The sequence below is a fragment of the Phymastichus coffea genome, unplaced genomic scaffold (assembly GCF_024137745.1).
Source record: "Phymastichus coffea isolate CEN01 unplaced genomic scaffold, Cenicafe_Pcof_1.1 PCOF00071, whole genome shotgun sequence".
In the NCBI taxonomy this organism is placed as follows: domain Eukaryota; kingdom Metazoa; phylum Arthropoda; class Insecta; order Hymenoptera; family Eulophidae; genus Phymastichus; species Phymastichus coffea.
Window position 1 is genome coordinate 111,637 of NW_026706882.1, and position 12,640 is coordinate 124,276.

The 12,640-nt window shown below is 49.1% G+C and overlaps 1 protein-coding gene across 1 annotated transcript in view; it reads right to left on the reverse strand.

Annotated features, from left to right (window-relative positions):
• LOC131667924 (single Ig IL-1-related receptor-like) overlaps nt 1-12,640 on the reverse strand; it is a 51,487-nt gene that overhangs the window by 8,729 nt on the left and 30,118 nt on the right. Inside the window, exons 2-3 of the mRNA XM_058941704.1 lie at nt 7,458-7,639; nt 2,258-2,471 (exon numbers count right to left, since the gene is read on the reverse strand). Of these exons, the coding sequence (XP_058797687.1) occupies nt 2,258-2,471; nt 7,458-7,639 (396 nt within the window). The remainder of the gene's footprint in view (nt 1-2,257; nt 2,472-7,457; nt 7,640-12,640) is intronic.

A 12,640-nucleotide genomic window follows, 5' to 3' on the forward strand; every position in this document is an offset into this window, starting at 1 on the left:
AACTATTACAGGCAGCGTGCAGCGTAATATAAGTGCATCGTCGCTGCCTTCATATTAATGCCGTGAACGCCTTTTTCGCGAAAAAAGCTTCTTTTTACATAAATACTAACGTTGTGCAAAAATTATCATCTCCTGGAAGAAAGAGCGCACAAATTCTTGGCAGTCGCGAAAATGGCTCTCCGTAGTCGCACGAAAATAGAAAAAAATTGTCGCACGTAAATTGATTCCGTGGAAGTAAGGCACAGAGAAAATAAGAAGCGTTGAAAGAGGCACCAGCACTCGTCGGGAATTCCCGCCGCGACTTACATTCCACCTGTTCTAATTAACTTGGCACTGCTATTGGAAATTTCAGCTGGAGATTCCATATCTTTCCACGTCTTCACTTTGAGGATTTTATCGAATTGCCCGTGTAAGGGGGGAAAAATCGATTCACACGCGCCACAAAAGTAATATTTTCGGTAGCACTCTTTGATGTCAGTGTTATCGATCTCGGAAAACAAATAAACCAACATTTTTAATGCTACGACGTTTCTCCATTCGGAATGAAAGCTATTCGGCGAATAGTGAAAAAAGAAAAAGTTCCTTTTGTTTTTCTAATATTTTATTGCCGAGTGAATTTCTCAATTTCGACATTCCATAAACTAAGAAATCAGTTCGAATTGAATAAAGAACGGATCTGTGCTTTCGTCATCGATCGTGAAGTTGTAACTTTCACTTGCACACGTATAATCTGGGTCTTTCCTGTCAATTATACCTACACGAGCGCCAATAACAATGTCCCCGCTGAAGCCTCCTTGCCTCTTTTTCGCGATAAAAACGTCGGGCAAATAAAGCGCATGCATTTATGCAGCCGAGTCATTTCTCATACCGTCTGCCAAGAATAACGCGCGTAGTCGTGGCGACGCGGCCGCATCATTATGCGTTTCTTTTTCCGGCGAGCGCGCACCGAAACATGCATTCTTTCTTTATTTTTTTTCCTCCTTTTTTTGTCTTATTGCAAGAGGGAAGCGACGGACACGTTTCTAGGCGAGACGGGCTTTTGCACGGACGTTGCTTTGCAGACTGGAGGTAGCTGTGCCGTGTAATTACTCGGATGTGTGTGCGTATACGTCGCAGGCGGGCGAACGGACTGATCCTTGGCTGTCGAGGGAGCATTGTTCCGCTTGCCCAAGGCGCTTCGGAAAACCATATTGACGATCCTTCGCGTCACTGCGAATGTGTACGCAACGTAGCGAATAAATTAATAATTCTCAAAGTAACGATTGGATTTCGTGAGCACGGGTAAAGCATAATAATGATAACACCGATGGTTGTGCCTTTGGCTTTTAGTAAACATAATACTCATTAGTAAACATAATAGAAAGTTTTCAATGATGGAAAGTATAGAATTTAAGGCACAAGTGAAAAGTAAACGGCACATATTCACTTATATTGGATATATCTTTGACTAATTGCTTTTAAGTCTAACGACGATTGCAAAAAAATTAGCAATAAAAACGCTGTGTGCTATCCCTTTTAATTGAAAAAGCTGCAAGCGCGAGCACCAATGTTGTTATTATTTTTTACGTGTGCCCGTAAAATCTAATCGTTACTCTTTGAATTATTGGACAACAGATGAGACGGGCGTTCGAAACTTAAATTATAAATTAATGTCACGTGGAAAGGTAACACTAAGAAAAAATAATGACAGTATTCGATCAGCAATGTCAGATATATTTGTAATATTTATGATGACACATCAATGAGAACTGTGCCAATAAATATATTAAAAAAAAAACTATGTGGTTACGCTTCGCAAGGGCAGGTTCGACGAGCAAACGAGAAAAAAAAGTATTTGAAGTTTGTGTATTTGCTCTGGCAGGATGGAAAAGCGCGCGGAGGAATTTCAATCGAAAAATAGTGACGTTTCGTGAGCAAACGCGCGCGCGCCTCTCGTTGGCCGAATGTCACTGATAATCAAATATTTACGAGAGCCAAACGGAACGTCGTTACGAGAGAGAAAGAGTCGACGCGTATACGAGTATGTGCGTCGTCCGAAATCCGTGCGCACAGGAAACACAGAGAAAGAGTGTTAATGACGGCCGACGACCGACACGACGAACCGTTTGCTCAACGACGACGGCTCGACGCAAGAAAAGGTATAGCATACGTGCAATTGACCTTTCGAGCTCGGTTGTCGTATCGATACTGCGAGCGCGCTCGAAGTGATAAAAAAATAAAAGAACAAAAGCGCCTGGCGATCCAGTGGAAAGCTCACCTGGAAACGCGATACTGCGAGACGCGTCCATGACTAGGCAACGTGTCGTTGCTGTCGGCCTTCCTCCAGGTGACGGAATTGCGTGCGTCTGGCACGTAAGCGCGCCCAATGTAAGCTTCGCAGAACAATCTCGCTGTGCCCGCCAATGGCACGAGCTGCGACGATGGTCTGTAAGTTGGCAACGGTCTTCCTTTGTAGCCGTGCGTAACTTCGCCTGCAAGAAGACAATTGATTATGCACGTAAGGCACGGCTGCCATTCCGATCACGCTCGCCTCGGGTCCGGTGAAAATGCAAAATTGCGTAACCCTGTTAAAAGTTCCGGCGGGCGCCGGCGTCTTTCGGAGCACTTCGGATGTCTTGCCGCGACTCCTTTCTCGCATTTCGAGCTCTAATTTCCTTTTTTCCTTTTCACTGTAAAGATCGATGGGTCGATACGTCATCGGGCGCGAGTGACACGAAAATTATGCGACGTCGATGGTGAGAAGCCTATACACGGCAATTCCAATTGTAAATGCGTAATGCCATTCGTGTCGTGAAAATTGTGACGCGACGCGGATGAGAATTTCACTCGAAGAAAATTGCAGCGATCTAAAGCCTCGCAATACGCAAAGTTGTAATAAAACCGTTTAATAAATTTTTCAGGTTTTCTACGAAGGTCGGAGTAAAGTTATAGATCGCTTTCGACGAACAGTTCGTATCAGCGATCGTTGCACTTTATCATGTATGCGCTTCTTTACCTTTAAGCGCTCGCGTTCTCGCTCGCCGAACGCGCTGAAATAAAGATCCGAGTCTATTTTCAACGTACAGCATGCCCCGCTTCCCCGCTCGCTTACTTTCACCCGCTGGCGTGCATATGCCGTTGAATGAACAACGATTCCCGCACTCGAGATCTGAAATTGTCGAGCCCCGAAATGTTTTATTTGTTCCCGTCGCGGAAAATCTCGGCGCGGAAAAGCCGGCGAGTTCCTCGAAATTTCCACTGGTTTTCCGAATCGAGAACGCCGACGCCGAAGACCGCAGCGGGAAGTGCAATCGGCTCGTTCGACAGCCGAATTTTTTGCGCAGCCCGTGGCTTTTCTCGTTCTTTCGCCTCATCGAGGATGCAAGTCGCGACGCGTAGGAAGGCGGCGGCGGCGTCGTCGTTGTCGTGCGCGGATGTAAATGTCGCCTCGCCTGCACACGCGCGAATATAATGAGATGCCGTCATGCGGCCTTTCATTTCGCGCCTCAAAGTGTCGTCGTTCAATAATAATATACTCATTTTTTCTTTATTGCTGAATGATTTCTTCTGATCGATCGATCGATCGTCGAAAAGAGGGATAGAAAGAAGGAATTGACGACTGCAGCAACCCATTTTTAGGACCAAGAATTTTCATGGATAAGTTGTCTTTCCAAATTTCTATGTAAATTTTGCAAAAGAAACCATTTTTAAAACACCATTCAAAACATATTTTGGATTTAAGCATGGAAATTTGATGGATTATTTTAGTACAACACATACTGTCTTCCGCACAGGATGCAGTCGAACTTACAAAAGGAACATTCAACAAGTCGCATACCTCGCTAAAAGTTTATCTCTCGTCACGGGCGCGAATATCGGGCACAGCCTCGAGGGCAGCAGCGTAGGCGAAGGAGAAATTAATTGGTATCGCCGTTCCACGTCGCGCAGATTGAGAGTTTCACTCGCTGTAACTGCGTCGCGTTTACGTACGGGAGTTTATGTACCCGGCGAACGGAGAGTACGCGAACAATTAGAGTGGAAGTGTTAAGTAGCCATTAGCAATAGAAAACGCCAACGAAAGTTTGCCAAATTGTCGGGGGATTTGATTTTTCAGCACGATTCCCTCGTTCGCGCGTTCGATTGGCAAAATATTCAACTACGAAAAATACCGCCGATAGATCAAGCCCGCTCGAGGGGCGCATCGATCTCTCTCACTTTCCGCGACGACCGGTTAGTTTATGAGGGCGAGCGAAATATTCGCGCGTGGAAATTTACGAGCGGGCGATGCATCGCAATTTGGGAGGGGGGGGGGGGCACGTCGCGCTCGTGGAAATGGCAGCTTATTAAGTTTTATAAGCAGCCTCGTGCGTTCGGGAATTGACCAATTCATTTACTGCCAGGGGAGTTCACCCTGCAATTATTCCTTCCGCTAAGTTTGGCGTGACCGTGCACTCGCGGGCCAGCATTTCAAGAATATCCAAATTTTCATTGAATCCTATTCGACTGCCCGAAGCGCTCGTTTAAACGACGAAAGTAATTTGGGATGAGCTCGTTCTGTAAATGAACGCAGTGTTATCGAATTCAGAATCACGAGAAACTTGAACAACTCGGAGATTGCGACTTATCGGTAAGTTTTTCAAACTTACCGAATCACTTCTCAAACTCCATCCCACTTCTGCGGATGTTAAAACTGAAAAGAAAATATAAGCGACGCAGTAGGGCCTCTCGAGTTTTTATACGACCTTTTAAAAGTTGGAGTCTTTCGTTCAACTTTTTTTTTCTTTAGCCAAGCCCAGCTTCCAAGTGGTCAGAGCGTACGAGGGTAAAAAAGCACTGTTTCGCGACACCGAGCAACCGGACGCCCCATTTCCCGAGCAGAGTGCAGCCAAACTTTTGCGACCTTTCTTTTGTATTTTAGTAGTGCGACGTCGTTTCGGATCTTCCTCTTTATTTTGCAATTCAACGGCAGTCGAACGGAGAAAAAGGATGGCGCGACGAAAAGATGGCGCGGCTAAGAAAACGGTATCGTCGAGAAGCTGGGTTTTCTCGGTAACGGCAAGAGAGTAAGACGCTCTGAATAGGGAATCGACTTTTATTCGAGAAATACGAGTTTCGCCGCTGCACTTCGATCGAGAACGCCCCGTTAATTGTCCGCCTTCTTTACGCGGATCGGAGGAGCGGAAGAATCAGAGGGGAGGGAGGAATCTCCACGGGACTGGCATCGGATTGACTTTTTCCACTTGCCAACGAGAAAATTCGTAACTTTTAATCGAGTGCCGTTTCTACGATAACGCGCTACACGAAGGCGGAGAAGCTCTCGTGTCGGTGCTTCGGGCCGCGCCGAGTCGAACTTTCATCGCGTGAGAGGAGTTTGCCTTCGTATGAAACGAGATAGAAAATGGAAATTTTTTATTTTCGGATGAACTATTTCCATAACAAGCTATGGTGGGAACAACAAACTTGCGCCTTATAATTTATTGCAATTTATCCCCGTCCCCCTTTCGAGCGTAACAGCGAGCGAGTGAACCGCGTCATCTTCGGCGAAAATTGATGAGAAGTGAGAAGGAAAAGCGACGTTGGACAAAGGATTCGTAAGGCGTTTAAAATTCTTCTCCCCCCTCCCCCCTGAAGCTGCGCCTTGGCGATCGCGTCGACGTCGCCGTGTTTCTTATCTACCGGAGAGAATCAAGTCTTTGTCGCGGCCGGAAATAGCATCGCGTACGCGTATACGTATAAAGAAAAGTGATACGCGCAGCAGCCAGGTGAGCGTCGCGCTCTCATATACATGCGTACGTGACGCTCCGCCGCGACAAAGAGAACGAGAGTTGGGAATTAGCTCGCTCGCGCGGCCCTTATCCCTCCTCGATTCGTCATTTCGCACGGCGCCCCGCTCTTACGAACTCGAGCGGCCCTCGCCGATGTGTGGAAATTCATAACGGGCGAGGCGTTTGATAAGAGCTCGGATTACGTTGGGTCTTCGCGTGTCTCGTCCTTGCCCCGCTCGCACGCTCGCGAGAGCGCGGAGAGGGATGGGCGCAAAAAGGAGTCGTTGTATCGGGGAAAAAGGAAGAGAGAAAATGAAGAAAAAAAAAACAAAAAGCCGTAGGTTTATTCGGAGAAACAATTTGCTCCTTTATACGCACTGTATTATTTTGCCGAGCGCGAGGAGCAGAGCGGAGGCGGAGAGAACAAAAAGAGCGCGCGACGGAATTGCTTTTACTTTATTTCACGATGCATTTCAGAAGAATCAATTCGCCGCTCGTCGCAGCGCATCGGCGCAGGCTGCGCGGTCCTGGCCGCCCAACCGAACCAATCGAAATAATCCAATTACGCGTTCGTCAAAGCGAGCCGGCTCGAGCCGAGTCCTACTCTGTTGCGCGTCGCTCCGTCGGGTGTCCCTGCGAGCAACAACTGCGCAGCTCGCGCAGGACTCAATTGATCAACGCGTCCGCCGACCGCTAATCGGCTCAACTCGTCCGCGGTCTCTCTCGACGCGACGCGCACGCGACGGCGACCCCGTCGAGTCGACGTACGCGCGCGCAAGTTCGCGTTCGAGGAAAGGGTTCGCTGCGGGCGAGTTTCGGCGATCGGCCATCGACGCGAAAGCTCGTCCGCGAGAGAAAAAAAACGAACGGAATGGCACTTGGGAGCTTGGAAGCTACATCAATCACGGGACCCCCGTTCTCAGCGCGGCAAAAGAGAGATCCTGCCTCGCGCACCATTTGCTCGATCTTCTGTCCCATTACACCGTGGCTTTTAATTTTCCTTTTTCCTCCTCTAATCGAGCCATTACACGGCCCTTTTGTCTTTCTTTTGCCTCGGCAAAAACGGAAATGGGAGCTCCGAGCCAAATCGAAATATTATCTGTCGGCAAAAACGTGAAATACAAAGTCGGCCTAGCGAACCTCGCGTGACTCTCTCCTCTCTCTCTCTCTCTCTCTCTCGACAGATATTATACTTTTAATGGGCCCGGAGATAGGGCGAGAGCCGTTGCTAGCGCTGTTGGAGTATTAACAACAAGTTTATCGCGTTGTTGTTATTTCGCTGAAAAGGAAAGAAAACGAGAGAAAGAGTCGGCGCGGATTATCCCGAGCGCCTTTCGCCGAGCAAAGCTGCATCCCGGACGAACCGAAAAACCCCCGACGGTTTTTAACGAGCGACGCCGCCCGAAGTCCGTCGCGAGGAGAAACGGATCAAAGCTCCGTGAATTGCCAACCGAGCCGCAAACGATTTCCATCGTACGGCATGTCAAAGCGCCGGCAAGGCAGATAAAACTCGAGCGTCGCGCGTCGACGTCGTCGGTGAGGCGCGTTGTTTAGACTGCCGCTCGCGAGAGCGGATAATTCGCGGGCGACGCCGCTGGGGCACGGCGATAAACCAAGCGCGAAGCGGACACCGCGACAGATATATGCGCGTGCGTATCGATCGTCGACAGCAAGACGAACGACGCAGTCGTTTAAATGTGCGCGTATACTGACCTAATACTTGGAGAGTGATGTCGCCCTCGAGGCTGTTGGTGTCGTTGCGCGCGCGACAGGAGTAGCGGCCAGCGTCGCTGGATCTCGCCAGCTGCGTGTAGATCGTCTGATTGGCGCTCTCCGGATACAAGATGAAGCTGCTCTCGCCGCCCGGCCACGGGTATGGACGGCTGTCTTTGTACCTGTCGAAGCAAACGCATGTCAGGGGCTTTCCTCCAAATGGCAAATTCATCGGGAATTAAATTCGCTCGCTCGAGTCGATTGAGACTGCGCGCTCGTGCACTGCGGGTCGGCGATTCCGGAGCGAAAACGAACGACCTCTCGCCGCGACGTGTGCCCGCGCACGCGAACCCGAAGGAACGCGCGAAAGAGACAAATGGACAAAGACGCGCTGTCCGTATTCCGCCGGGCGGTGACGGCAAAAAAAGGAAGCCGACCGCGCGAGGTTTTTACGATGCATACCGCATCGGCGCCGTGCCTCTCTCTCGGGTTCACAAACAAAAAGGATATATATACTTTCGCTCGCTCTAATTATCAACAGCCATCGGGAATCCGAGGAGCATCGTCTTCCCCGTTCATTATGAGATCATCGGCCACGGCTATACAATAACGGATCGATGCACTTGAGGTTGGTATGCGCCTCGGGATTTTCTTTGTTTCGCTGCGTTGATTCATGCGCGACTGACCGAAAAGTGACGTTTTCACTAAGACAACGATCCGATACACCGTGAGAACGAGCGATTATCGCTTTGTTCGCCGATCTCGAATGGGATCCTTTTGTCTTTTCTTTGATTCGCTTTTATCGAGGCTTTGGGGCTACGACTCTGCTTACATTGGGCGTTCGTTCTTTTTATCGCAGTTTCTCCGACGGAAAAACTAATGCGTGGAAAGTGTGAACTGTGACTTCTCACTTTTCTGATTCGCGATCGTTGAGAATTTCACGTTTTTCGACCGGAAATGTATTTCAAAGTGCAAAAAAATTAGCGCAGGTTACGGAATGGACTTCGGTAAGCTTTTTACAAATCGCAACGAAAATTTTCGTTCGACGGTTCTGTCGTCTGTCAGCGAATCGGGGGCGGAACAAAATAATAATTCTTCGCGATTTAAAAAAAAATTTATTCTCGCTTGACACCGTTGCTTTTCACGAGGGCTGCGTTTTGAATTTGGCTTTTTAAAAAGCTTTAACGAAACTTTCTCAAAAATGACATTCGAATCACGCGACAAATTGGAGAACTTTCTTATATTTTCACGCGTGCCACTGAGACTTTGGCCAATTGGTCGAGAGTGGAGTTCCTAAAGTCGCCGCATACTTGTCTCAAGGACAAAGCTGCCCGACCGGCGAACTTTCCTTTTGCAGTGTAAATCGCGCGCTAAACGGGCGTCGCTGCATAATGGAGGCGAGCAGCGCAGAGGCAGAAAGCCTAAGCCGCGCGATCCATAAGTTAATAAGCGCGGCGTCGCGGCCGCAGCTCCGCGAGGTTCGCGGAAAGGCCGTGTCGGCGTCTGCACGCGCCGCGTCGCGGAGGCCGGCTTCCCCGCGCGTTCGCGGAAAGCGGCACGGCGTCTCCGCGCGCACATTTAAATTGATCGTCGACGCGCGCGAGACGTCGCGAGCTTCTCGCCCATTCCCACGGGCTGTCGGTCGTCCAGCGCGACACGCAACTCTCGCCGCCGGCAACGTTCGACGAATCAATCAGCGCGCGGAGCTTTGTCGCGTCCCGACGAGCTTTTGCCGCGCTACTCGGAAGCCCATTATCGCCGTCGTAGACGGACATGTCGCGCGGAGAGAGAGAGAGAGAGAGAGAGAGAGAGAGAGAGAGAGAGAGAGAGAGAGAGAGAGAGAGAGAGAGAGAGAGAGAGAGAGAGAGAGAGAGAGAGAGAGAGAGAGGAGAGAGAGAGAGAGAGAGCAGAAGCTGTGCCACGCTCCTACGGGCGGCCTTTTTATCTCTCAATAGGCCTCGCGCGCGCACACCCTCCGTGGGCAGATTGACTAGCTGTTTGCGCGCGCTTCGGGGAAACGCCGCGCGCGGCGATGCTGTAATTGATCGCGCTTCTCCTTTTCTTTGCCCACTTGCCGCCGAGCCTAATTCCAATTTTCAGCGAAGAAGAACAAAAACGCGCCGCCGTCAACGACCTCTCCGCTGCACGATTCGCGCTAAAACTCGGGCCGCGCGCGCTCTTACGGAGCTTCGGATGCGCCGAAAGCTCCGACGTGACCGGTCGCGTCGGTCTTTCCTGGCTGCCCGAGGAGCACGACGGGTCGACAAATTACTCTCGAGCGTCGATATCGCTCCGAGACTACCAATCTTCGCGACACTTTTTTACACGCGCATTTACACCGAAGTTAAATTTCTTTGGCATATTTAACAATAATCACTTGCGAGCGCAGGTAATTTGACGCCTGCTCAATTTGAGAAAGAGCCGGACTTGGGCGCTCTTGTGTGTCAATTAGACAGCAGCCAAAGAAGCGGCGCGATAACACAACAGCCAGAAGCCGACGAAAGGACAAGGCTTGATCGGCGACTCTGAGAGAAAGCTAGTTTTTCTCGGCGCACATTCACGGCCATATCGGCTGGGAATGAAGTTATTACTCCCGAGACGGTTAGCGCAAAAGCAGAGGCTGCGTTATTACAAAAGCTATAAAGCGGAGGAGATGGGATTTCCGCGCAGATGCGCCAGCTGCATGCAAAGCGTTCTAGAAGACAATCGTCGCGCAACGGGCCGCGGGGAGCTTCGGCGACGTATGTAAGCTCCGGGACTCGGCGATTCGGCAGCTTGATTTCGCACGCTTGATACGTCGAGCAGCTGGCCAAGGAACCGTGGACGCGCGATCGACTGGAGAGCAAGGCAGCTTGATCCGATGGACTCCTCGGGACTTATCGGTGATCTCGATGTTGCGCGGCTCGCCGTCGCGCGTAAAAACTGCTACAAGCTAATACCTTCGCTGCTGCGTACGAAAAGCTGTATATTCTCGCCTCGATGTGGAAGACTATATAACTTTGTTACTGTAATAAAAATGACTCCGTTTACGTCGTGTTTACGACGTGCTCGTTTCAATAAGTTAAAGGGGTCCTTGTTGTTTGCATAATCGAGTCTCGCTGATGAAACTTTATCACTCCCACGCTTTTTTTGATTACAATTTATTGGATTGCAAAACAAGTTTGTTCGTAATTTTTTCGCTCGTTTTTCAACGGGTACGTACACTCTTGGCGTCGTTCGCACAATCTTTCCTTGACACTCGAAGGGCAAACTCAATTTTACACTCCGCTCGGCAAAAATGCATCGTTATTGCAATTAACTCGTTCCACACATGCTCCCTCGGCTGCCCCAATTTTCTTTTTACGATCCGCGAATCGCAAATCAACCGCGAAATGACGTGACATTGCATCGCCTGAATAATTCGCGTATCTGTCGAGCGGATTCCACGTAAGCGTCGCAATGCGATACAAATGTGCCGTGCGCCTTCTGAACTTGGCGCGCTTGCGACATTTTTATCCCCGAGCATTCAGGGAATTCGCGCGAGCATTGGCTGATCGAGCGCATCGAAAATCCGACGAAATTAATCATGCGAAACGAGCCTTCGGTTCCAAGGCTCGCGTCGACTAACGAGGAAGAGGAGGAAGCAGAATCTCTTTGCCGACACTCCAACTGTTTATTGCACACGATTCTCCACGGAGTAGCCGCGACGCAGTTATAATAGAGTCGATCGATGCCTTTACCCTCATCATAGCCATTCCCAGGAACTCCGTGTATATGTATACGCATACGAAGTCAACAGCCACGCAAAACACTGTTTGCCGGCTGTAATCCTGTACTTTATGATTTGCGCGCGCGTGTGCACGAATGCTACTGCTTTCGGCGCACTGATTGAATGTTTGGCTTCGGCCTGAACTTTTTTTATTTCGCAGAGTCGCAGTAAAATTCGTTCGAACGAAAAACAAAAATGTGTTTTATTTATTTAACGGGATTTATTTATTGATTTTTTTTAATTTCTGCCACCCCCCCCCCCCCCAATGCACGCGAAAAATCAGAACGAAACGAAAGCCAGCAGCTTCGATTTGTTTTATCAACGAAATTGTTTTACGCGGACAAGCTTGATTATGCGCGTTTGTCCCATTGAGTACGCACGAAATACGCAGGCTCTCGCGATTGATAACACTCGATCGGAAGTTTATTTGGTTCGGCAGAGAGTCGCCGGACGTTTACTTTTGGAGTTAGCGCGAAATTTGCATGTATAATCGCATTATCCGTCACGAAAACGGTACCGGGGCTGCATTACGTTTCGCTCGCGAGCACATAAAATTGAATGCAGTCAAAGGTAAAACAATCAGAGAGTTTACAATTGCCTCGCTGACCGTTCGAAAGCGAAGCGATTGCGCTATCTCCCGACGTTAAATGCACCGAGTAAGTAGATGCCAATCGATCGGATTCGTTCGATTACAACAATGGAATATGGACAAAAGTATTTTAATCTCTCGTCGATTGCGTTTCATTGACCCACAACTGTCAGAGACTCGCCGTTCTACGCTCAATATTCGATAAACCACGTCGCGTTTATATATACAATGCGGCGTCCGAACAAAGGGCTTTCCACCTTTATTTTTCAAATCGCGGAGCTACACGTAACGCTAATTCACTTGTAACCTACGACGATAAAGCAATTCCTTTTAGATTTCGAAATCGCAGAAACGAGACGTAAAAAATGAGGAGAGAAAACGAGAAGTATCGTTTTTTCTCTGCTCAACGACGAGTAATTGTCATGGGAAATTGACGGTTTCGATTTGCGGTGGGGCTTCATTTCCAAAGGTATACAACAAACAAACAAAAAATACGGAGAGAGACACTCCATTGGCTTCCGATTCGGAGAAATGCGATTTCTTGATGCGCCAAATTGCCGCACACCGATTATATTGTCCGACTTTTTCTTTTTCGAGATGGTCGTTCGTTCCGAGGATATCATTGACGCTCTCCGTTCTCTTTCTCCCAAATAAAGTTGGGGATCGCAGCGCTAGTGGTCGCGTCGATCGCGAGTGCAAGTGTCGACGATAAAGTCCAGAATAGACGCGTTACACTCGCAGCGCGAGTCCCGTCGCATAGCACAACTGCGACCCTCGATACCGTCATTATCGAGCGCGCAATAATTGATATAACGCGGCGACGCCAAAAGTGTCAGGTATCCGTCA